The sequence below is a fragment of the Pseudorasbora parva genome, chromosome 5 (assembly GCF_024679245.1).
Source record: "Pseudorasbora parva isolate DD20220531a chromosome 5, ASM2467924v1, whole genome shotgun sequence".
Taxonomy (NCBI): Eukaryota; Metazoa; Chordata; class Actinopteri; order Cypriniformes; family Gobionidae; genus Pseudorasbora; species Pseudorasbora parva.
In genome coordinates, this window is record NC_090176.1 from 34,666,171 (window position 1) to 34,693,721 (window position 27,551).

Sequence of the window (27,551 nt, forward strand, 5' to 3'; positions counted from 1 at the left end):
TTTACTGTTTCAAATCCTATCTACAGTTTCTGTTATAAAATAAAGAAAATTTGCACATTGTTATTCAGAGTAAGCTAGCTGAGTGCCATACGAATAAATGTTTTTTATTCCAATAAATTCATTTAAATAGGCTATTCTATGTTACGATGACGGAAAGGACGGTTGCCAAAACGTCTCCTGCCTAGTTTCCATATCATTGATTTTTTTAGTAGGCCTACTTCACATCTCAAAAGGCTAATTTTATATTTATTTATGAATACACGTTTGTTTGTTTTTGATGTGTCAATCAACGCTCACGGAGACACGTCCTGACGAACACATACAAACTGGATGCAAACGAGTGTTTAATATCTACAAAATGTGGTGTCATACTCACGTGCAGATTGAGTGAAGGCACCTCGTGCGAGGTTTGAGTTTGTATTTCATTCACGCTAACCTTGTCTGTTTGTTGGGTTGGTGGTTTTTACAGTAGCCTAGGCTATGCGAAAGTAACCAATTGGATTTAGCTATAACCTAAATGTCCTAGACATTTTAAATCATTAAATAAGTATGCAAACTATAGCCTACTATTGTTTAAAGAGGTTTTACACTTCCACCAAAGAATTATGAGTTACACTTACTCTTATGAGCCCGCGTGGCAATTGATTTAGAATTATGAAACGATCTTATTAAACAAGAGTGTTTTTGCTTTCCTCTACCTATTCCCCGAAAAAGGCTCTCCGAAAAGTAGGCGGTAGTTATCGGTGGAAGATGGCGATCAGCGATTAGTTGCCAAAGGAGTGCGTTGGATTGGAGGGGCACCTAGGATTGATGAGGAGAGGCGGCCAATGAGAGCGCGCCAAATGAATGACCGGGCTCCAGTTAAAGGGGGCGTAAGAGGAGGTAGTGCCAGTCCACTGAGAAAGAGGGACCCTCCGAGATAAACATAGACAAGCGAAAGAAATAAACATTCCAATTCGAGATGCTTCAAGAACAAGGAAGACTTAGTAAGATAATGACTCGTATTTTCGTGTATTCTGAAAATAACGACATCGACTCAGTTTGAAAGGAAAAGCGCAAAGGAATCTTTTCATTTCGTTGCATTGGGGATTTTGAGTAACAAGTTATCCACGAGAAAAATATAGCCTAACTTAATACGCAAAGCTTTTTTTCCTATGAGCGGATCGAACTTCATCGCCTCATGTCGTGTTATCAAATTTGGAAGTTAATATTCCCGTAGCGCATTCGATTTTATTTTGTTGTTTTGTTGAAGCGCCGTGCATAGAGTGCTTGAAAGAGATTTGGTTTTGCTCAACGAAAGCATGTTACTGGACGCTGGGCATCAGTTCCCTGGTTTGGGAGTGGGCACCTTTGCCAGGCATCATCACTCCTCCAGTGAGATGCAGGAAAGAGACTTGAGTTTAGCGCAGAACAGCTTCGTCGACACGGCGCACATGGGCGCCTTCAAACTGAACCACGATCTCTCGCCCGGACAGAGTTCTGCATTCACGAGCCAAGCGCCCGGTTACCCCGCAGCGGCTTTGGGCGCGCACGCGGCTCATGTCACATCATACGCGAGCTCGCCGTTTAACTCCACGCGGGACTTTCTCTTTCGCAGCCGTGGATTCGGGGAATCATCACCGGCGGGAGGCCAGCACGCACTCTTCGGCCCCACTGCGGGCTCGCTCCATCACTCTCACACAGACAGCCAAGGCCACATTCTATTCCCTGGCATCCACGAGCAGCATGGATCTCACGGCTCCCCAAACGTGCTTAACGGGCAGATGCGACTCGGACTACCGGGGGAGGTTTTCGGGCGATCAGACCAGTACCACCAGGTCTCCAGCCCGAGGACCGACCCTTACTCAGCCGCTCAGCTGCACAACCAATACGGCTCCATGAATATGAACATGGGGATGAATATGGCAGCGCATCACCATCACCCCGGTGCCTTCTTTCGCTACATGAGGCAGCAGTGCATTAAGCAAGAGCTCATCTGTAAGTGGATCGATCCGGAGCAGCTCAGTAATCCCAAGAAGAGTTGCAATAAAACTTTCAGCACCATGCACGAGCTGGTCACCCACGTCTCGGTCGAGCACGTTGGAGGACCCGAACAGAGCAACCACATCTGCTTTTGGGAAGAGTGTCCCCGGGAAAGCAAGCCCTTTAAAGCCAAATATAAACTGGTAAACCACATCCGCGTGCATACGGGAGAAAAACCTTTCCCCTGCCCGTTCCCTGGATGTGGCAAAGTCTTCGCAAGATCAGAAAACCTGAAGATTCACAAGAGAACACACACAGGTAATTATTTGTTTCTGCTTGTGCTTGTCATTAACATATATAGCCTATGTTTAGGAGCTACAAAACTATTTTATCAACCCCTAAAATAGTATCGCAAATAGCGGTTCTTACAAAAATAAGCTGATTATGCCAGGATGGTGTATTTTTAGACGGTGAGAGCGCAAGCAGATTTAGATCTTTAAAAGAAAACGGATGTTTGTGAGCTCATATCCAATTCGTTTAAGTAAACGCGATTAAACCCGAACTCGAACGGAGTAAGCTAAATGTGATGTTTTGCAACAATGAGCTGAATTATGTAAGAGACTGTAGAGGGTTTGTGGTTCATAAACTTTAAACGGGTCAAAGGCGACTCGAGGGCTCGTCGCGTGCACAGAGCAGCCGTAAATCTCTAACCGGTTTAATGTTTGCGTGGACCAATGCTCGAGCACTCGGGTGACTACGTCAGGATTTTGAAATGTGCTCCAGTTTATTTGGTAATAATTTTAGCCACATAACGGAATATTTTAATTGGTGTTAAATTTAGAAACACTGTGTATATACACACACACACACTAGCAATAATACACTTTAAAAATGGAAAACAATGCTTAAGTGTATACATAGCGCATTGTTACACACATACACATGCATGTACATATTTAAGAATTATAAAAGGAACCCAGACCATTTCCAACACAAAAAGGACGACATAAAAATAAGAATAGGCTATATTTCCTACCTTAGGAATGGCCGATATGTGGGCCTATTGTTATTCTTTCCATTGCATTGACTGTCTATGTGTTAGACAGGCCATTACCAGGGTTGCACATTTGAGCAATTTCCTCTTTAGAATACACTGAGGATTGAGCCTTCTATTTGTCAAGGTGTTAATTGCATTTTGATTATTTCTAAGCAAATGGCTAAGTTTTGTGTGGGGCTGACAAAAGCGGAACGTTGAAAATAGTGTGACTGCTTCCCCTCTTCTTTTAATTTTGTTTGGACAGATTGCTGAATAAAAGGAAATTCTTGCAAACGTAATTATCAGAAGAATTCGATTTTATATATCTATTTTTTATGTTACTTTTACACTGCTCATGTTTGAAAGGCTAGATGAGACTGTGTGACCCCCTGTGTCGTTGTAAGGCGTACAGCTTTGTATTACAACTATACGTGCATATGATTCTTGAGTGTTTTCATTTAAATGTATTTAAATATGAGCTAACATTTTGTATACGTGTAAATATTTAAAATACATTTAGATATTATCTTAAAGCTACCCGCATTGCATATGTATTATATGTTGTAATATTTTTGTGGTGTGTTTTAAAAACTCATTTAAACCTTAATTACTAATCGTGTGAATGTTTATATCGCTTTTCTTCTCAGGGGAGAAACCATTTCAGTGTGAGTTTGAAGGATGTGATCGACGCTTTGCGAACAGCAGTGACCGAAAGAAGCACATGCACGTTCACACGTCAGACAAACCATATCTGTGCAAAATGTGTGACAAGTCCTACACTCACCCCAGTTCTCTTCGAAAGCATATGAAGGTAATTCATCTAGAACACTGAATGAGAAATACATTATACATATATATGTCACTAAACTGTTTAAAGGCAACATATCAATCACCAATGATAGATTACATTAAATAGCCTACAAGACGTGATTAAATATACATAACAGATTATTAGCTGATGCAGTTTCAAATAGTTAGAAATGGCATGGCATTTTGATTCATAAACGATCCACTGATTTGTCCAGAATTTACTCATGAACAAGTTCTGTTCATGATTTATTCCGAGGATCATTAATGATTTAATTTTACGTGTGTGTGTGCGTTTAGGTTCACGAGTCATCCCCACCTGCATCTGACTCGTCGCCAGCGGCAAGTTCTGGTTATGAGTCCTCAACGCCCCCTGGTCTGGTGTCCCCCTCCACTGAGACCCAAAGCAACAACAATCTGTCGCCTTCCTCAGCGGTCCACAGTTCCAACAACCACAGCAGTTTATCGTCCAATTTCAGTGAATGGTATGTTTAAGACTGTGGCATCCCAGGAGGAACCATTTCAGAAAACCAGGAGATCCATATACGGCTTGTACAAAACGAACGCTCCCATATTATGCGCTTGTCCAGCAGGATTTAACATTCCCACGTCGACAGAAGAAACGTGCGCAAAAGCACTACACCTAATCTTTTTGTACATACTACGCGCTCTCTTTCCCAATGGTTGTAATAGATTTTTGTCGGTTTTTTGGTGTATAGATGTTCCTTCAATGGTAGCTATTTCTCTAACTGGACTTTTTAGTGCACATATTACCATAAAGTTGTATTATCATAATGAATATTGTGATCCCATTAAGGCAAACTGATTGTAAACTAAACAACTATTAACTGGAAAGAGTGCCAAAGTCAACATTTAACGAAGACAGACACAATATTTGCTTGTGAATGTATATCTTAGTTTGCTGGGCTTAACTTGTGATGTTTTGTGCTTTGCAAGTTTGAATTGTGAAATATATTTGGAAGATTGTGGGGCAAATTAATGTCGTGCCGTTAAATATCTGTAACTACACCCTTCTTTTTGTAAATATCGACTGCCATATTTATCCATTTGTAATTAAATTATGGTATTTACTTGCTACAGATGAAACAATATTTATAAAGAATGTTTCTTTACTATAAATATGTACAATTATGGGCTGAACAGGGGCAGTTGTTTTGTTATATGTGTTTTGTTCAAAGTTTGAGAAGTGTTTTCTCCATTATTGTGATAAAAAATTTACTGCATACAGATATAATAAAACGTGGTGCAAGTGTACAATCTTTACAACGCGTCGTGTTCTTTCCATGTTATCTACAGATTGTAACTTTGACATCTTTTAGGCCGTTCTAAACAGACTTAAAACCAGAATGTTGACAGTCGAGTCACTCAAAATCAAGGCGCATTCAGGTGTTGGGTTGCATTATATTTCCATAAAAATCTCGGCGTTTCAAACACTAATAACTGACAGATATAAAAATAATACAATAAAAATAAATAAATAAAAAACAGAACCATTTGACTAACGCTTTCGCAACAATGTGGCTACAGGCATGCTGAGTGCAGTACGAAGAAAATAGATAGGCAGGAAAAGTTATCTGACTTGTATGGCCATAATATCAGTAGCTACTAATAATACAAAGTTTTTCTGCACAGCCAACAGCCTTTTGTTTCTTAATGCGCACTTGCTTAATTTAGGATAATGCCGCACTCGCACTTCCTTCCCAATAGGGATAAAATGGAGTTTGAAATCAAGTGGCCGTGAACTTGAACTTGACTCTGGCACTCTTGACAAGCTCTTAAAAAAATGATAAAGAATTAAGAGGTGACTGGCAGTTCTTGTTCGCTCGATTGTAAGCCGTTTTTTCTCTCGTGTGCTTTCCAAGCCCAGATGAAGAATAAACCCCCTCAGCGGAATAAAGCGAAACAAAATAAAAGAATTGTAAAAGGGCATTTATCAAGGAATATTGTCGCAGGCTATTTTTCGTGTATGATGATATCAGTGACAGCACGAAAAGTGTTATGAAAACAATCTTTAGCCTGTGTAATTAATAGACAAGAGGTTCTTGAGACAGCGAGCGATCGCATCTGTGTCACTATGTTATCTGTGTTAAAGCTCCAGTGCAACGTGTAGAACTTTATACTGTGAAGGAACAGATTCATATTCATTTGAGTAACGCCTGGGGGAAGGGCTGTTAGACGCTTTTCCTATTGTTGTTGACTGTAAAATTGAAATGGGCAAATGAACATAATGTATATCCTACAGATTTTATTCACAGGAATTACAACTTCACCCCCAAGAAGCCAGTTGATCCGTTCAGAAATCACCAGAACTGATCATTAATGTGCAGCTGCTTATGGGCTGCTGGATACAATCTTTTCTTGTGTTGTCGGTCGTTGATTGAATCGCCCACTCATCTGCTTGTGTTAGATATCCGCTGGACATAAACATTCTCTTTTAAGGCATACTTTGACATAGTTGTGTGTTGGTGTGTTGACCTGTTTAGGGGAGGATGGTGTGACCTGTAGGGAGAGTGAAAGGTCAGCGTCCTGCGGTGCTTGGATGGCGTTTCCTTCTCAGCGCATGCTGCTCTGATATTGATCCGTGTAGAAAAACCTGCCCACAGAAAAATAAAAAATAAAAATAAAATAATAATCCCCCCCCCCCCCCCCCAAAAAAAAACCTGTTCAAGACTGTACATTCCACTTTAAAAAAGGCTTTAATTTTTTGTGAATTTCTTCTGAAAATAAAAACTTTTAAAAATCTGGTTAGTGACTTTAAATCAGTATCTTATATGGTAGGCTATTTTAACACTGAAATGCAACATTCGAAACAAACACAAAGCACAATGCATGCATTTAAAAAGTATAGGCTTAATAATAATAAATAAATAAATAAATAAATAAATAAATAAATAAATAAATAAATAAATAAATAAATAAATAAATAAATAAATAATAATAATAATAATAATAATAATAATAATAATAATAATAATAATAATGTGCAAAGCATCCTTTGCTAGGTTTTCATTGTTTGCTATTTCTTTTTTTATGACACTGGTGAGTGCTGCCAACTCCCACTCATAGGGCTCAAACAGCGGAGCTTACCATTTAACAGATGGGATAGGGGCCACCTACAAACAAAACACCGGATAACATTAAATTATTTTTTATTTATACCGAAATATCATCATTTACATTTCAGGGACACTCGAATTAGTTTATAAAACAAATACACTTTTATAAAATATTTGTATTAAATGTTCCAACATGTACTAATTAACACTAAAATGTTAACCAAGAGCTGTAATTGTTATTAGGCAGTGGAAATAACCCCTCTTTCGAGAGCAATGGCTGCCTTCATTTTCCAGCCGATTTCATCCACCTGCAGAAATATGCGCAGATATATATGCGCAGTGTCTTTGTCACTCACTCACTCACTCATCTCTCTCTCTCATTCTCTCTCTCTCTCTCTCTCTCTCTCTCTCTCTCTCTCTCTCTCTCTCTCTCTCTCTCTCTCTCTCTCTCTCACACACACACACACACACTCTCTCATTCTCTCTCTCTCTCTCTCTCTCTCTCTCTCTCTCTCTCTCTCTCTCTCTCACACACACACACTCTCTCATTCTCTCTCTCTCTCTCTCTCTCTCTCTCTCTCTCTCTCTCGGGAGAGAGAGAGAGAGATAACAGCGACTAGCAGAATGTTTTCCCAATCTTTATTCTATTGTCTTTTGTATTATTCATTTGATATAGAGATCACCGATTCGAGAGCTATTTTGGTATCATATTATTTCGCATTATTGTCCCTCTGGCTAATAAGTTTGACCGTCAAATGAGTTCTAAATTATTAGCTCTTAAATTGTGTATTATTATTATTATTATAGTTTAAACTACGCATTAGCCTACTTTATCATATATATAGTTCTTTTGTAAGACAAAAATGTCCAAAGCGTAGGTTTGTGCCAAATGTGTTTTGTGTTACAGTCTTAGAGATTGCCATTGAATAAAGAATAATGTTTCAAAAACCTTATAATGTTAACGAACAGTTAGCTTTCCTCTTTAAGTCAGGAAAGAGACAGTTCGGGTGTATTTTTGTTAACAGTGTCTGTAAATTTCAGATGAAATTAGTAGTATAGCCTAAATAAATTATCAATGCAGGTTGTATGTTTGACAGGAATTTTATTCATGTTAATATCATTTTTATTGACGCAAATCGCAGTCTTTCATTGTCTTTGTTGTAAATGTCAATCCTGCATCGAATCGAATAGTGATTGTCCTTGTGATTGACGTTTAACTCTGAATAACAATGCAAACTAAGATTAACAGTTTTGCCAGTGGATTCCGTGGTATATGAGATGACTTGAGTAAACATGAATTAGTTATCTGCAAATTAATTATGTCATTTTGAGAGAGAATCTGAGAAAATGTGTTTTTCAATAATATGGTTACACAAACACAAATACCCACGTAAAACTATAGGCTACAGCTTTTACATTTCAAATGTTCATCTTGCGATATGAAGACAAAAACTTGGCTACACATTAGGCCTGTAACACGAATAACCTTATGTGACCTGCAGTAATCCGACTAATGCCACAGCAACGGTATATGCAACTGTATTTGCTTAAGATTTTAATTAAATATTGATGGAATTTGGACCACCTAAACATATGATTGAATATAGCAATAATTTCCATAACGAATTTACAGACAAACAAACGAATAATATTTGTGTGGCTCTTTTTCAAGTGTGCAGGCGCAAAAAGAGAGAGCTTTCAATTGGCAGTTACGTTTTGATTGACTCACATTTGGGTGTAAAACACCAGATATGAGAGTACTGCAATACAAAATGCTTTTGTTAGAAAAAAAAAATGTTTTGACAATTTTAAAAATATGCAAACATTAAATTAAATATTTCTGTCCGGTAAATGAATAAAACTGCATCAAAATATTTTTTTCTTCCCCGGGCAAGAGTTAGAGATTTTTGTCGATTCGGTTCAAAACACTCAAATTTCAATTGAAATCGCACATAAAGCTGATACAGCCCATTGCAGATGACATCCTGATATTAGGCTACTGAATGTATAAAAATATAGCTTATAAATTATGGCTTCGGATAGAGGTTTCAATCTCTATCCGAATATCATGTGCATCCACACACATTTCAACACATTGACATGTCAGGTTTCTATCATAGACGGTTTAAGGGGTGAAATATTTAGTTGTAACTGCTTTTATGTAATGTTATATGTGCATTTGTACTCGCCATTGGAGAAAAAAGATACTGAAAAGGGATGAAGAAAAAAGAAAAAGTGACAGATGGTCGTTTAGAAAACACTCACATCTCATTTGTTAATAATAAACATTTATTAAAACGTAAAAACGTTATTTTAATATCATTATTAAAACCAAAAATCATACCTCGATTAAAATAATGTATCCCTATAGCTTATAACATTATTAAATGCCTGTCATTCATTCAGGCCTGTCACGTGTCATGCACAGCGGGCGGAGCAGCCTAGCCTATCGTTTTAAAGGCGATTTTTTCAACAAACAAAGCCTTATCCTGAAATATAATTAATATGGGCTTTAAAATGATGAACACGCGTTAAATAGGTGTTTTGTGCACATGTGTTTCTGATAACGTGAGAAGGAAACAGTTGCACTGTGCATTATGAGTGGTTCAAGGCCTATCTTCATTTACTGACGTTTTATGTATACATAGATGTGCAATTGATGTGCTACTAAAGTTCAACTTTGTGCTGCTAGAAACCAGGCAGTAGTGACGATACATTTATATTAATTAAAGAAGCTGTACATTTCTATATATAACCCACTAAAAAGTTACATATAATTTATTAAGACCAGTGTACATTGGCAAATTGTTTATTTTATTTTAATTTTTATGGGTGGACAGTTTGCTTTATGTTAAAATGTGTTATAGAAAGATAGGGAAATGTGTGGATTAAATAATGTTTAACATTTCTAATTTGTCATAGTGTGGCAAATAAATGGTTTTTGAGGAATCAAAAAAAAAAAATAGACAGAAGGATTGACATGTCTTTCACACGGTACATATATATTTTCTCAAAGCAAAGCTCAGGCCTTTTCTCTCTTCCCTTTTCTGTCTCCCTGGCTGTTTAGACCACCCCTCTATTATAGTATGTTTATGTGGAAGTCTACAGTTGAGCTTCCTGTTACAGTACTGAGACTTTCATGTCATGAGGGGTAGACGTAGACACAGCCTTTCTCATGACAAATGTATAAGCTTACTTTGAGCAAGCAGGAATAGCTGTCACTTCTGGCCTATAGACACAAACAAAAAGCCTAATTCCTGGAGGAAACCCAAGCTGGCACCGCCTATTCAGGACAAACATGACCGAGCCATTGAAAACCTCCCCTGCTAAACACTTTCCCTTTTATATACGATCACTTTGAATAAGTGTTTTTCACTCATGGGAGTCATTTTGTTAGGGAGTCACACAAGTGGAGTTGAGTGTGAATACATCCATTCTACAACCATAAACACTGTACGCTTCTTTTGAGCCACATGATGTTTTTCCGGGTTTAAATAATTTTGATATTCCAGTATTACACTACACTGTAAAAAAAAAAAAAAATGTTTTTTGTTGGTTTAACTTAAAAAAGGTAAGTAACCTGGTTGCCTTAAAATTTTGAGTTTATTGAAATTAAAAATTTGAGTTGATCCAATGAAGGAAATTTGTTTAATAAATAGAAACTCAAAATATTGTATCTGAACCACAAAAAAATTTATAAATCATGAAAATAGCACTATTTGGCATGTTTCACTGCGTCATCAGAAATAAAACACACACAATTACCCAATATGCTTACAAAATCTTTTAATAATATTTTAATAAAGGTTGTCGAAATGTTAAAAAAAGTTCGTTGTATTAACTCAAAATTTTAATTTCAATGAACTCAAAATTTGAAGGCAACCAGGTTACTTTTTTTCTAAATAATGGTTTACAGTGTATGAGTATACAGTGTATAATATATCTTGGAAGTTCATATTCAGAATATTCATTAAAATAATTTAGTTATTATTGTAAAGAAGGTTATGAACATAAAAATTGAGCTATTTTTCCATAGTAGATCTTTAATTAGGTGGTGCCATTCACACACAGATGGACTTCAGATTTGAGTCACTAATAGAGGTCTAAAGACACAAACCAGATACTTGGTTCAGAAGGTGCACTTTAAATTATTCAGCCCTGAAAACTCTGCTAAAAAGGTGTAAATACAAAGTACTGTCATGAAACTCTATTTAGTGCAAGCTGATATGTCCTTCACTTGACCTGCTTGCAGCACATCATTCTCTATAAATACAGCTGATTGGTTTCTGCTGTCTCAGTAGCCAATGAGCTCGCTCCTCAACTGTCAAAAAATGGTCAGCATTGCTGTAGCAGTTGCAGTGTGCTTTCAGAAACCCTCCTCCTTCCCCAGCTCCACCTGCTAAGATCTGCAATGGGTAATGAATGATATATTGTATTGTATTGTACACTATATTGTATTGTATTGTACACTATATTGTATTTTACAATAACAGCAGATCTATTCCGCCATTTCACATATATCAATATTGTTATATTAATTACTACACCAAACATTCAGAGTTGTCATGACAGAACTCCTGTGTTTTTGAAAACTGTTACTAGGCTGTGGACCTCTTTTTTTTAATGCAGACCCCTCCAGTTTAGGGAAATTTTCAATTTCCCTGCACATATAAACCTAGAGTCACACCTCTACGACTTTGATCTTCAAACACAGCGGTTCTCTGCCTGAGGGCAGCAGCAGGGCTAAAGATGCTCTCAGAGTTTGGTTTTATAAGGACTTAATGACTTAATGGAACAGAACCCTCATGTTCTCTGCCTTTATGTTGTGTTTGTCATGGAAACCTTCATAAGGTTTGGAGTTACCTGTTAATTTCGGCATAACAAAAATTATTTAAAGAGGGAAGGGTAATTGGACTCGACTGGCTGCTTTCTCCACATAAAAACACATTGACACCACCAAGCTCAAAAACATCCGAGACACTAAAGCATAGAGGAGGAAAAATACGCATTTTATGTCAAAATGAATTTCGTTTTAGAACTTAATTCAATCGGTTAATGGAGACAGCCAGTCTTCTGAAAACTCGTACTTTCGATAAGCTGTATCTGAGACGCCCCACATCCCTCTCCTGCTGTTATTCTTGCGTATAACGATACTTAGAGCAGGCAAACGGCATTCAGGAGAAGCTGACAGAAATGAGTGTTGATGGCTCTTTTCAAAATATCAAGGATTGCGCAGATACCCTCCTTACGTCTCGCAGATAAGCTTCTTCCTAGCTGTCTCTTTCGTACTTTCCTCATTGAGCACCTTAGACTAAATCTTAAAAGCAAATGTGAAAGCAAAAAACCCTGGTGCTCCTGATTTGGTTTGATATTCCTGCGCATATCTAATATCTTACAAGTTTTTGACTTTGCCCACATCAAGCGTTTACAAGTGGCCCTCCACAGGTTATTAAAACACCAGGAACAGTTGAAGATGAACATCAAAACAGTAGCAGTCTGTGCGGAATGGATTCCTGTGCCGTAAGTTGTAGAACTGATCCTTTTTTTATTTTCACTGTCTGGTCGTCACATGAGGAGGCCGCGCGCCTGTGGAGCTCTCTGAATACTACAAAAACATCTCTGTCTCATGCAAATATTAGTCCAATTTGATACTTTCTCTTCAAAACAATGCTCATGGCACTGAGAGAGAAAGCATATCTCTGATTTATCATCATTATGCTGCACTGACTGTTATTTTTTGGAGACTCTTCAAATGGCATTGTTCACGTCCCCCATATTTATCAATGTATGTCTTACCCCATGAGGTGCATGTGAGATCGCTTCATCGATGTCGTCAGCTCCAAGCTATTGGGTTTGGTTAGGCTGTTCATTGCTCAGGCTAGTGGACTGGAAAGAGCTAATTTGATTGACTTTGAACGTCAAGTTTCCATGCTGGAGGTCCAGGGTCCCCTGACAGTCTCGACGATCATGGTCAGTGAGCTCATCAGCGGCTAGTCAGGTAGCACCTGACATGTCAATGTCTAGAACAACAATACACGCTAACGTAAGCTAATGCCCAAAGTGATGGTGATTTGAATGAATGGAGCAGATTTAAATTTATGTGTGCAAATACATATCGTAATGACAGTTCTGAACCTAATGATTCCCTTGTGACCACAGCTCAAACAAAGTCAATGTAGTTGGAGGTTATTTCAGAAGGATATAAATGGTGTTTCCTTCCACTAGAAAGAACGTTATAACAGTCAACTCATATCTAAAATGACAGCATAACATAAAAACCTAATTTATATTTTCAAACAGAAATGATATCCTAGCAACAATAAACAATTCACTTATAATTGTCTCATCTTCTAGGGAGTAAAAACGTCCTAGATTAATTTAAATTGAATTAAATGTATTAAACTAGGTTCTGTCCCCTTAAAATAGCATTATGACGACCTGTTGCAGTCAAATGTGTGCAATACATTTATTATATATATACATACATATATATATATATATATATATATATATATATATATATATATATATATATATATATATATATATATATATATACACACACACACACACAATTATTTAAATATATTTAGTTTTCAGCTATAAAAATCATAACATTTTGCCAATTGTTCCCTTTGTAACATTGTATTGCATAACTAGTACATCTAATGTGTGTAGGTTTGTCTAAAATCATTCTTATCAATTTATTAAAAGAGAACATTCGGTCATCATTTACTCACACTCATGTGGTTTTTTACTCACCCAAACCAATATGAATTTTTATTTTATATGGTGAAACACAAAAGAATATGTTTTTGGGAGGGAAACAATGAAATACAATGAAAATCAATGGGTTCCAATGGTTTTGGACATGAGGGTGAATAAATAAATGACAGAGTTTACATTTCTGGGAAAATGTCCCCTTCAATTGTTTCAAGTTAACATCCATAGAGGTTGGTTTGGCTGATTCATCCACACTCACACTCATCTGGGATGTCATTTGTGATCTTATACACAGGTGTCATCTAAATACTCCCACTTTTCTGTGTGTCAGCCACATCCATGCCCCTCTCTGCTTCATTTCTGCACATGCCATACATTATTTCACTACTCTCAGGCAGCCACGGCGATAATGAGTATATTGATTTCTTGACAAATCACAAGTGGCAAAAACAACGAGAAAGCTGCACATCCCCAAACTCCTGGCAGTCATATTTATGGTGAGAAGGACACGGTCGGCGCGCTCATCCTGACAGAGGCGTTCTTATTTGAGGCGGCACATCTCATCATCACATGAGCGCTTGTGAGGCAGAGGATGGCTTCATAAACATGGAGAGCCAAACGCACTACTCCACAAATTGGTGTTGTGTAGTGACATCCCTCCTGTCTCTTGGCTGTCTGGTCTCTGGGATGCGGCCCTCAAAGGAGGTGTTGAAAAGTAAACAGCGCCTAGCTGGAAGGGAAACGAGTGCATTTACTTCCCACCTCGCGTATAGCTCGTGTGGGAAGTCTGAGTGAAGATGGTCCCCGGTGGGCTTGCTGACGAACTGGGGGATTCTGCTCGGCCCCCATCCTTCTAGCACTCGACAAATAAATGGGAAACACTGTTGACAGCTGTTCACAATGATGCCGAAGAGAGGGAATTGCGTTAAAAGAGTGGCACTCCTGACAGATATTGTCCTGTCGTACAAAAAAAGCACATAAAACAAAGGGGAGGAAAGCTATTTGAAGGTGCAGCGAGCAACAAGCTGTGTTTTTAATGCCGAATTCTGTCCCGCACAAATCCCTCCTCCCCATCCACAATGCACTGTGGTAGCACTTTACAAAATAAAACAAGCAAGCATATTTGGAGAGCACACTCTGTGCCAGGGGTTTGATAAGAGGGGACTAATTGCTGCAAACCGAAGAACAGTGCAGCTTGTCAGCATGGCGTATAGCTGGAGGTAGGGTCCATCCTGAGTCAGTGTGCGCGTGTTAGATATTCTGTATTTAATTGAAGGGCCCACGGTACACTGGGGTGAGGCTAAGGGGAATTATTAAGCTTTAACCAGGGGACTTCTGGGAAAAGGACCCTAATCAGGAAGCTGGGGAGCAAGTGGAGGCTGATGAGAATTATGACGATTATGACATGTTAGCACATGTCTGTAGGACAAGTGGACAGACGATGAGTTAATCAAGAGCTAGATTAAATGGCTCCCATGCTGTCAGGAATCTACCCCCATCCTCCAGTGTCAACGTCTTCTTATTAGGGTCAGCATCTACCTTAATGACTTATGGATATGCGTGTGTATATTGAGTTAAAGGGGTAGTTTATACAAAAATAAAAATTGTCCTCTTTTGCGTTTTTCCGACGTGAGTAATAGGTTTAATGTCAGACGTCACATGAACAAACAAGAAAACAGATCTGATATCGGAGAAAGTATTAACATCAGAATGACCTGACGGCAACATGGACTTTTAATCAGCTAACCTAGGTATAGTTCATTTTACTGTTGCTGTTTTATATTTTATTTATTTTATATATATATATATATATATATATATATATATATATATATATATATATATATATATATATATATATATATATATATATATATATATATATGTTAGTAAGAAGAAGAAAAATAAAAAAAGTTTTAGATATCAATCTGCATATGCATAGGTTATGCTCATCTTTGGTAACTCCTTTAAAGGTATCTCAAATAAAACAGCTTTATATTTAAAGGGTTAGTTCACCCAAAAAATGAAATTTATGTAATTAATAACTCACCCGTAAGACCTCCGTTCATCTTCGCAACAGAGTTTAAAATATTTTATATTTAGTCCGAGAGCGTATGCAAGTGAATGCACACTATGCTGTCCATGTCCAGAAAGGGAATAAAAACATCATCAAAGTAGTCCATATGTGACATCAGTTCGTTAATTAGAATCTCTTGAAGCAACGAAAATACATTTTGGTTGAAAAATAACAAAAACTACAACTTTATTCAGCATTGTCTTCTCTGTTTGTTTTCAATCTTCAAATAAAGATTCGAACGGTTATGAATCGGTGTATTGATTCATGATTTGGATCGCGTGTCAAATTGCCAAACTGCTGAAATCATGTGATTGGCGAATCATGAATCAATCCGCTGATTCACAACCGTTTGAATCTTTGAGGTTTGAAAACAAACACGGAAGAGAAGACTGATGCTGAATAAAGTCGTAGTTTTTGTAATTTTTGGACCAAAATGTATTTTTGATGCTTCAAGAGATTCTAATTAACTAACTGATGTCACACATGGACTACTTTGATGATGTTTTTATTCCCTTTCTGGACATGGACAGTATAGAGTGCATACACTCTTAGACTAAATATAAAATATCTTACACTGTCTCATGGGTGTAGAATGACATTAGTGTGAGTCATTAATAACATACAATTTTTTAGTGAACTAACCCTTTAATGAAACACATATGTGACCTTGGACCACAAAACCAGTCATAGGGGTAAATGTTTTTAAATTGAGATTTATACATCATCTGAAAGCTTCCCATTGATGTATGGTTAGGATAGGAAAATATTTGGGAGAAATACAACTATTTAAAAATCTGGAATCTAAGGGTGCTAGAAAATCTAAATATTGAGAAAATCATTGTCCGAATGAAGTCCTTGGCAATGCATATTACTAATAATAATACATTTTTAAAATATTTAGGTTAAGAAGTTTACAAAATATCTTTGATCTTTGAGCATGATCTTTACTTAATGATTTACTAATGATTTTTGGAATAAAAGAAAAATAGATCATTTTGAACAATACAATGTTCTGTTGCACTTCAAAAATTTCAGGGTCTCCAATTGAAAATTTTCAAGTGACTGATAACATCTAAAATTTTCAGTTAGCTGAATTGAATTTCTGTTAATTAAATTGCATCAATTCACAGAATTTCAATTCTGCAAACTGAAAAATTTAGATGTTGTCACTAGAAATTTTTAAATTTAAAATTTAAATTTAATTGTTTTTTTTTTTTACAGTGTGGGCCAAAAATATACCCGTGACTGTTTTTTTTTTTGGTCCAGGGTCACATTTAAAGTCTTATTTGGACTGTCAGTCCAAATCAGATTTTTGTCTCCATCCGAATTAGCAAGGTTATTTTTCTTCAAATTTGTTTGAAACTACATGACAATCTTGTTGTAAAAGTAGCATACAAGGAGAAAATGACAATATAACGGAGACACATTTTGAAGATATGTCATAGAAGCGGCAAAGTGAACAGCCTAAAAGACTTGAACCGGAAGCGATGCAACCTTTCACAGTACACAGAAGTTTGTTGCACATAACCCTTATTGCAGAACTTTTCCTTGGGTGAACTATGCCTTTAAGTGTGAATCACACTAGTATGTTGATTATGGAAGGCCACATCTTCCCTGTAGAGAAACACTAACTTTTTAGATCCCATATTACACATGTAAAATGTGCAATGATCTTTGGATTGGAAAACTTTTATTAATTCCTTGGAAAAAGGGAAAATGATTTGCCACCAACATTTGATCTTCCATTCTTCCAAAAAATTGAAGTACATTGTTGTACAAGCATAGTTACAATAAGCTACACTACGCTAGCCAGTTATTCAGTGATGGTGTCTGTGCAATTGAGTTGATTTCATAATCTCTAAATGACCTTAAGCTGAATATATCAATTGCAAACATGTTTGCCATGTTTTGTTCTTCAAAATCTACTCATTCAGTTTTCTGAATGTCTCATTAGCCAGGCTCATGTGTTTATAGCGTCAAGCTAATTGATTGAACCATATGTTAATCTTCCATTGGAGGGAACAATACCCTTTGTGCTCGAATTTACTTTTTTCACCCTATCACTAATAAAGCCAACCTCCCTGCTGATGGAAAATTGTCAGTTTACCTCAAGCTACAGGGGGCTTAGCAATCAGGCCTTAAAAAAGCACTGACAGGTTAACCTGCTGTGCACAGGGGTCTCCAGGGACAGGCCTACACTGCAGTTTTACATGCAACGATTGTGTTTGCCAACGAGAGACTCACCACATAATAGAGTTGTTACCAGCCACTTCAGTTCAACCTTTGCAGACCCAAGGAAAAACTGACATGCTCTAAACTGCTGTATGTTCTTTCTCGTTTTAACCTAATTTGTTTAGTTAAGCTATACGTAGAGCACTATTCTGTCATGCAATGGCAGGAAATGTCGCAGAGATGCATTTCAGTTTTGAGAAGAAATGAAAGAATGGTTGGCGATGTAATTGGATTTTACTTTCATAAATATGAATCATCTCATTGCACTTAATGGAGATTATAAATATTATAAAATGCCATATGACCAAAATACGATACAATGTGTGCCAGGCTTAAACACTTACTGTGCTGTAATGTACAACCTTTTACACAATCTTACAAATGAATCCATTTTGCCATGGTCATGTCTTAGAAATAGGCTTTTAGTGGGACAGTTTAGGGTTTTCACAGCTTTTGTATTCATTCTACAACAATAGACAGCACAATAGCATGCTTGCTTAAGGTGAAGTGACTGAAACACGGCTCTCAAAGAGGGCTCTATATTGTTCCTTCGCTAACGGGTGTCAAAAGTCGGTCCTCGAGGGCCACCAACTTGCCTCAACACACCTGCCTGGAAGCTTCTAGCAGAGATGGTCTTATTATTGGGAGATATGAGGGTCTGTGGCTCTTCCATTGGATCACGTGTGCCTTGATAACCAATCACACGAAAGCCTTGACGTCACCCAATTTTTTTCAGAGTTCTGCGATAGCCAATGCCTGCTTGTGAATTCCATAGAAATGAATGAGAAGTGCCATAAACTGAATCATGCCTTGCCTGTGACTTCCCTTATAAAACAGCATTTTTTTCTTGGCCTAAATTCTAAAAATAGATCAATCCAAAACAAATGTTTAAGAGCATTCCCGGTTAACTGATGGCCTGTCAATTCATTAAAAGCAGTTTATTCAGTGTAGTGAAGCCCCTCCTTCATTGCCATACATAAAACAAAATGGCCTCTGGTCTCCTTCCCTGTGTACCGCAGCATTAGCAGTTGCTAACCTTGGAGGCTTGCCTTCAAAAGTGGCATTCTTTCTAGTATGTATAGTGAGACCTTGATCAGCTGTTTCAGATGTGTTTATTAGGGTTGGAGATAAATGTGCGGGACAGTGGCCCTCCAGGAGCAGGATTGGACACCCCTGTCCTATAACAGCCCATTGTGGCCACAGGAATGCCTTCCGTAGATATCCATCAAAGACGTTATCATTACGTCTATAAAACATTAAGTCCCTTTGCGAGACATTAGTGCCTTATTCTGCATTTCATCCAGCCTGGCGCGTATTGTAATATGCTTTTCCACGCTCAGCCACGAGTTTTCCTAATGACAATCATTGAGCATTACTAACGACTAGCCATTAGAGCCATAACCACAGAGCGTCCCAAACTCCTCCTGTGTAGCACAATGGATCTGCATCTATTTGGGATCTATCCGGTAGACAGCAGTAGAATTAACATTTATTGTTTGTGATAGACTTTTCAGCGGCAAAGTTATGCGCTTTTATCATTTGTTTTCAGGTTTTAGAGGATTTGACAGGGATTTGTTATCTTGATCCCTCCTCAAATCTCTGCCGATAACATTTGACGATGTCAGTGTAATTTCACGTTTTCCCTTTTGACAGAATTATATTCAACTTTTTTGCATGAGATACCTCTTTTGTAATGACTCTCTTCTTTCCCCCCCCAGTTACAACGTAATACTCAGTTAAATACTCACAGGGCCACAGATTTGGACTGAAGGCTGAAGGGGTTTGACTGATCTCAACACAGTAACCGCATTATTTCCTAGAACAAAAAATATAACAGACAGGAAATAAATCATAATGTGTTTATTTAGAATATAAAATTATAAGAAATGACTGTTAATAGTTACATATCCAAAACAGTTTATTAAAATTTGAGCACGTTAGTCAAAAATGAAAATTTTGTAATTTATTCGTCGTTCTAAACCTGTATGAGCACACAAGAAATTTTGACAAAAGTCTTGATGTTTTTTTTATGTCTATACAATAGAGGTCAATGGTAACCAAAATTCTTCAAAATATTTTAATTTGTGCTCCACTGAAAAAGAAAAGTGATACAAGTTTGGAATGACAAGGGTATAGGAAAATGATGACCTTTACATATTTGGGTGAACTCTCTATTTAATGTTGCTTTTATTATTCTTAGCCCATCAAGTTTCACCCAAACCTTCTTTGAACCTAATACTAAACGTTCCTAATGACAGTTTGCGATTACACCTCTCTTAAAAAAAAAAAACAGATCGCAGAAGCAATGAATCATTTTAACACTTTAGTGTGAAGCGAAGTATGAACAACTGGCTAATAAACACCTTCTCTTCCCTGCCATGTTGATCCAGTTGTTGATAGTGATTCCTAGGAATGTCTCCCCCGAGTGCAATTGTCTGTCACTTAATTAGCTTAAGTTTAGCACCACATGTTCCTCAGGTGTGCGTGTGCATTTGCTCTGGTGTGTTAGCGTCTTTGTAAGTAGGTGTTTGTATACACAGCACTTGTTCATTGTTTATTCTTTAGCATGCGTATGTTTTTGTTTACGTGTAACATTTGTAAATTGTCGAGGACCCTGTTCGTTTTTTTCCCTTTTGTCTGCGAAATTAATAGCACCTTAAAGTGAAAAATGTGTTGATTTAAGAACATATTAGAAACTCTTTTGTTATCATCAGGCGGTTTTATAGAAATGGCTTTGCTGCCAATGGTTGTACAACCATGCACACATATGTGTCAATTAACCAGAGACAGTTGATATACATTCTACTGTTCAAGTAAATTGATATGAAACTCTTTAGATTGGACTTCAATTTTGTGAGCTTTAACCTGATGCTGTGCTTTGCATCCTTTTAGTCCATTCATTTAATTATCCCGGTCTTCTTCCCTCTGTGAACTTCCTCGGTCTGAAATGTATAAACAATGTCAGACGTGACCAAACCATATTTCCTAGCCTCTCAGTTCAGTCAACTGCTGATGTTTGACATATACACGGGGGGAACTCACTGGTAACATGTTGCAATAGGTGGAATTTCTTTTTAATTTTGCGCACCAATGCCGACGATTGGTCAGACGTGTATTTATGAAAGTATTTTTTCCTTCCGTTTTATTCTCCATTGCTCCTTACTCTCTTTTCATCTTCACTTTGGCTTCCCTGAGGAGCTCACTTGAAAAATGCGGCTCATTTCATTGTGTGCGAGTGTGTGTTTCCCCCGTTTCTCATCTCCTCTCAGGTGGTGGTGAAAATGGCGGCTGGTCCTGTTTGGCTGGGCTGCCGCTAACAAAAGCCAGTGTAATATAGAGGCGGCCACAGAGGCCATGGGCCAGACGGGGAGCCCAACTGTGCCTCTGAAAGGGCCTGAGCCCGGCTGGTGTGGCGGCTTAAACATACTCCAAATTCAAACCCCCGGAAAACGAGAGGGAAAAAGAGAGAATGAAGGCTGAAGAGAGAGCGAGAGGGAGACAAAAAACGGGCGAGAAAGAGAAGGCGACTGTTGTTTGATATCCCACATTAGCTGGTGGTTTTTGCGGCTGGTGCGCGGGCGTAAATGTGGCTGGGGTGGCTGCCGCACAGATATCAAAGGGGGCCGACGGCGTCTGGCTGCGCTAGCGGCGGCTGCTGCAGGTGGCCCCTGGATTCAACCCTCACCACGGGGAGGCAGCTCAGCCCAGAGAGAGATAGAGAAAGAGGGAGAGAGGGAGAAGGCAAATACAGGCTTGAAAAGAAAACAAGAGATTGAGAGAAGCTGTGGTCCGGAGGTTGGGCTGGGAGGTGGATTGTAAGAGAATTAAATTACTTCGCTCCTCATGCCCTGATCTGGTGGGCCACTAAAGAACCTTGAAAAACCAGGAGCCACAATAGAGAACTCCAAAATTAAGATGTTTTTGCAAATGACAATGTTAATAAAACTAACATTTTTATACTTTATACTACAGATATTTGATCACACAAAGTCCATATTTTCATTGTCATGGCAGGGTGGATACAGCTCTGGCACTGTTACTCCTGGTTATGGTGAGCTATAGATTATGGAAGGAATTGTGAAGAAGAATTAATTATTTAACAAAACTAGAAACAACAAAACCACAGCAGGGGGCAATGCAGCGCACCAGAGAGAAGGACCGTTCTCATGTTAAGTGAGATTATTCTGCCTTGCTGAAATATGGTATGAAAATACCATATGAAAATGGCTGACGCCTCCAGACACTCAATGCATACTGAATACACAGCAATACGATGCTCATAATATGCCACTAAGACATTCAGAAGGAAAATGGTAATAAAAAATTAAGAACGAGAGCATATACATGCATCTTACTGATTTAATTTACTGGGTGAATAACTGAATTAACATAATTAATATACTAATCTTTTCATCATAATTTGTCAAGCTGCTGTCTTCACTCAAAGTTGAAAATACTGTAATTATTCACTTACCTTCATGTCTTACCTTCAAAAATATTCTTCAAAAAATAATTTTACATACAATGAAAGTCAAAATCAGCTTTTGACTCCATTGACTTATATATTGGATAAACAAAACTAAAAATTCTAAATATCTTTTATTTTCCAAAGAGAAAAAAAGTCCTAAAAACTAAATGGCAGTAGTATTATTTTTTTTGTGAACTATACCTTTAATTTATTTAAATTGAATTTATTGAAAGTACTTAGGTTCATCAAGTGATTTGACAACAGAACGGGCAGGTATTTTTATTGGCAGCATTTCTGTGTCTCAGAAAAAGGTTGTTAATTAGGGTTATTTATGTTAATTGTGTTGGAACCTAGTGTCATACCAATCATACATGCTCTTCCATCACAGCTGTGTTCTCCTTGAAAGGCTGAATAACAGACACTGTAAAATTTCCTCTGCAAATATTTATAAAGTCTCATATCACAGCTCAGAATTCGGGCAGAGACATATTTTCCTAATATATCCAAATATTTCCACAGTATGCAACATTGAGTCTATTGATCTGTGCCTGGATGGAATTTAAAAATGTAAGAACTGTTGGTCACATTTCCAAATCGTTCCTCATCCACACTGTTTTTTTTCTTCCACCGTTCTCTCTTTACTTAGTCTGCAATTTATTGTCTTTATGAAGGTTTGGTAATTTCTAATTGTTTGGCATTATTTTTAGTCACGTTTTAATTATGTGCTAACACGGTAAAGTCTCTTTTCAGCCAAGTTGTATTGCATTTGTATACTTTTTTACCCCTCGCTTGCATAATTGTAAGCCACTGGCAGATGGATCTCATTATCAAGGGCCACACAAAATCCTGATTAGACTATCAAAAGGTGAAAACTGTTCTTAATATAGCGGCAAGAAATATTGTATCTAAATTATACAGATGCTCCAGTTGACACGTTTATGCTAGAATATTATATCTAATTGTGCAATAGTTTATTCAAACAGGGGTTTTTCTCATTAGATTAAAAGAATGTCGGGTGTCTCAAAATAGTGGTGCTATTCTGACTCGTCCTGCCATTTCATTTGATAAAATAACCGTCAAGTCAATCCTTCACATGCTAACAGACTCAAATAGAGTTTTACAGTTGCACGCTCATTGCAGGCTGTAATACCTGGCTTTCTGCATTAACCTTTTACAGTGATATTTAATTAAAGGTTTAAAGGGCACCCAACACCTGCACCATGCTCTGAATGCAGTCTCCACCGCTAAGTGACGGCACGACGGAGGAGTGTGGCAATTAGCATGACCTTAAAACCGGCACGGACGCTCTCTTTCCCATGCTGTGCAGAGCCTTGCCTGCCCCATGGCATGCTGGGGCGATCGAGATGGCCCCCAAGCTGACACACTCCCCCTGCAGCAGTGAGTGGAACTAGCCCAGGGGTCACTGGGGCAGCTAAGGGCCTGTGGGAGGAGGTGGGAGAGCCCTAAATTTTAAATTAACACCACTTGAATTTGTCTATGAGGAAAATCTAGCAGTAAGGTGAATTCGAGGGTCATGTAGGCCCATCACAGATGATTAATGTTGTTTTAAGATGGCAATGAGAGACCCAGTCTTATGAATTTAAAGAGACAGTTCACACAAAAATATATATTTGTTATAGAATGAAAACCAATGGTTTAGTGTTGTTTTAGACCCTATTGATTTTCATATAGGTCCAAACAATTGAAACGTTTTTTAGAATATCCGCATCGGTGTTCAACAGAGGAAAGAAAGTCTCAACATTGGGTGACTAAATGTTGACAAAATGTTCATTTTTGGATGAACTCTCTTTAATTCGTGACTTGGGAAGCACTGAATTCAATTTCCAGCTTAAAATGTTAAGAAATGTTTGTACAAATTTGAATCATAGTGCATTAATGAAGTGGAATCTGCTGCTACTGCTGGTTTGATGTTCATGCAGAAGCATCCCCCCTCACACACACACACACAACTGCCCCTACCCTCCATTGCAACCCCCTGCCAGGTCAGCAGCTCTGGTAGACCCTGGGCTAGCCCAGCCAGGGGATCATGCTGTGCTAATATTTCTGTTAGCTTGAATGGCTCACTGACATGTTGTTTATTTGGATTAGCAAGTTGTTTTTATCAAAATCAATACGTGGCGCAGGAATGGGAAAGCAAGGATTGAAATGCAAGGCTTAGCATCGGGATAACGCACCAATCTGTCTTGACATGAAGAGGATGTGTTGACATTGGTGTGGTGGAGCGGATAGGCTAAGAGCGGGTGAAGGCGAATGGAGAGAGAAAGAAGACAGTTTGCTGCTCTTTCAAGCATACCTTGCATCTGCAAAAGATAGATGTCTATATTGGCCAGACTAAAAAAAAATACTGTCACATACCTTACCTTCTCTTACTTCCAAACAAGGTTTCCCTTTAAAATGATTCAATAAAAAAAAAAAGTCATCTTAAAGGCAAAAAGTGTCCCAATAAACCTGAATTCACCCCTATATAGAACAAGCATAGTGATGAATTGTGATGAATCACATTTAACAAAAAAGTTTGTTATATATATATATATATATATATATATAGGTTGTCAATAGATTCATTTTTAAAATCGTGATTAATCGAACCAGTGTTACGCGATTAACCGTGATAAAATCGCAAGCTTCTTGTGAAATTAAGCGGTTGTCATTTATCTTATTAAACACATTAACTTTATAATAATTTGCTATAACTAAAGTAAACAATCAGATTGAAGGGTGATTCTTTCATAACTGTATTTTTTGCAAGCTTCAAGGATCATTGGAGACTCCAAAAGGAAACCAAATAACTAAATATAAGGAGTCCATATGATTCTATTATATAATACATTTGTACACACATAAGCACCCATGAAAAAAAAAAAACATTACTAAAGAACATTATTAAAGAATTCATCACAGTGAATCGTATTCATCATAGTGTATGTGTACAAAGCAACAACAGCAAGATTGTTTTCAGTTTAGACATGTTATGTAAAATGGACATTTAAATGCAGACCTCTCAAGCTGCGATACCAAATAGAACCACACGGAGATGCCAAAAAATACTCCTAAATCAACCGCTTTGATTGCAAAAACCTACGATTACTAAATAAAACAACGTCGCTCCCTCCGCTGCACGCCTGCTCATCATATCATCATCTGCTACTCATTATCATCATCAGTTCAATATGTCCTTAGTTTCCTGTTTACACTCAGTGCATTTGGGGTCTATATGACCCCAAAATGTAAAGAGTGATTGTAAAAAAAATATACATTTTTAATATTACATATAATATATTATTTTTTTTGTTCACTTCTCATCTATACAGTAATGCTGTGTTTTTGGATATTCAAAGTACTTTTGTACCTATTTACCACACAAATCCTCATTTATACCATTAGCTTGCGTGTGAAATATCAATTTTTTATGAAAAAAATATTTAAATCATGATCTAAATTAAAATGAATTTGTTTCTGGATATTGATATAGGTGTTAGCTGTACAATTCTGCCATCTGTTGGTCAAAGACAAACTTGAAGGAATTACAATTTAAGAAAGAAATTGTTTTGTCCATAGGGGGCAATAGAGATCCATTCATTTTACTGGATGTGGCCAACTGCTCATATCATAACTTTTGTTATACATTTTGTGAATTTATACATGTATAAACATTATACAAGACATAAAAAAATAAATATTCCTTCAAATAGTAGAATTTTGGTAGTTTTTGATAAGTTTTGAAATGTCTGTTTTAACAAAATACCACATAAATCGCCACATAAGAAACACCTAAAGTACAAGACTTAGAATCGGATTGTAGTTGAATATTATTTATTTTAATGAACCAAATGTGGAAAAAAATTATTAACTTTAGAATTTTGAAGATATTAATTTAATAATATATATATAAAAAAACAGCAGCAATATGCATAAATGACCAGGAGTGAAGAATGAACATTGAATAACAATATAATTTTTTGATAATCAAATTCTGAACACTGACCATAAAAGCAATAACTAGCTACAAAAATTATTACATAATTCACATGGTAAAAAAGCAGTTCAGAATGTTGTGAATGAACATGTATCATGAACAAAAATCAGTCCATGCTCTGGCCCTCTTTTGTATGGGAATATATGTTATGGGAACAATTACTTTGCTTTCAAAACAAAGTTGCAGCTCTTAGATCTCAGAGTAAACTTTCTCAAAGTTGAACGGGTCAGTTTCCTTTCATCTCTCCCTTGCTCTCTCTGCGTGTATGTGTGTGTGTGTGTGTGTGTGTGTGTGTGTGTGTGTGTGTGTGTGTGTGTGTGTGTGTGTGTGTGTGTGTGTGTGTGTGTGTGTGTGCATGCATTAGGTCTCACTGATTCACTCAGGTACTCACATTTGTTGCTGATTTCATTTGACAAATTCCATAGATGCTCTCTCTCCCTCTCTTTCTCTCTCTCTCTCTCTCTCTCTCTCTCTCTCTCTCTCTCTCTCTCTCTCTCTCTCTCTCTCTCTCTCTCTCTCTCTCTCTCTCTCTCTCTCTCTCTCTCTCTCTCTCTGTGTGTGTGTGCGCGCGTGCCCATGTGCGCGTGCGCATAGGCGCACGTGCGTAATGCGCCAGTGCGCATGTGGGTGGTGCCTCAGTACGCATGTGCGTGTATGCGTGCACATGTGCGCGGGCGTGCGTGTGTGTGTGTGTGTGTGTGTGTGTGTGTGTGTGTGTGTGTGTGCATTAGGTCTCACCCCTTTTATCTTTGTTCTGCATTTGTGGCTGATTTTATTTGGCTATGGCAGTCATTCCTGTTAGTATGTATGTATGTGTGTGTGTGTGTGTGTGTGTGTGTGTGTGTGTTTGAGTGAGCATGTCTTTTCTACATTGCATTTTTGCTCTAGTACCAGGCCTTCATTTCTGTGTAGAAATTTTCAGATTTTTTTCTGGAATTATTGATTTTATTTGTCAATTTCTAAAAAAAATGCTTTCAATTGGAGTCACTCCTGTGTGTTTGTTTATGTGTGTTTGTGTGCGTGAGCATGTGTGTGTGCAAGTGATCATGTTCGTTCCACTTTACATTTGTGCTCTAGTACCAGGGCTTCATTGTGGTATGGAAATTTTCAGATTTATTCTGGATTTATATATTTTTTTTGACAAATGAAAAATAAAAAACAAATTTTTTTCG

At 37.6% G+C, this 27,551-nt stretch overlaps 1 protein-coding gene and 2 long non-coding RNA genes across 6 annotated transcripts in view; 2 read left to right on the top strand and 1 right to left on the bottom strand.

Annotated features, from left to right (window-relative positions):
- LOC137075448 (uncharacterized) overlaps positions 1 to 27,551 on the top strand; it is a 65,223-nt gene that overhangs the window by 2,101 nt on the left and 35,571 nt on the right. The gene's annotated exons all lie outside the window — the stretch shown is intronic.
- zic2a (zic family member 2 (odd-paired homolog, Drosophila), a) lies at positions 25 to 5,092 on the top strand. The gene is made up of 3 exons (XM_067443983.1): positions 25 to 2,280; positions 3,646 to 3,809; positions 4,106 to 5,092. Exons 1-3 carry the CDS (start codon positions 1,302 to 1,304, stop codon positions 4,298 to 4,300), a joined length of 1,338 nt encoding a protein of 445 aa, XP_067300084.1. The 5' UTR covers positions 25 to 1,301; the 3' UTR covers positions 4,301 to 5,092.
- Positions 5,241 to 27,551, bottom strand: part of LOC137075449 (uncharacterized) — a 43,929-nt gene continuing 21,618 nt past the window's right edge. The window contains exon 3 of the long non-coding RNA XR_010905045.1: positions 5,241 to 6,419. This is a non-coding gene — a long non-coding RNA (uncharacterized lncRNA). The remainder of the gene's footprint in view (positions 6,420 to 27,551) is intronic.

Bases quoted from the DNA above. Each gene is read 5' to 3' on its own strand.
- zic2a (XM_067443983.1), top strand. From the start codon at position 1,302: ATGTTACTGGACGCTGGGCATCAGTTCCCTGGTTTGGGAGTGGGCACC. The intron at 2,281-3,645 runs GTAATTATTTGT...TTTTCTTCTCAG, and splicing joins TCACAAGAGAACACACACAG to GGGAGAAACCATTTCAGTGT. The intron at 3,810-4,105 runs GTAATTCATCTA...GTGTGCGTTTAG, and splicing joins CTCTTCGAAAGCATATGAAG to GTTCACGAGTCATCCCCACC.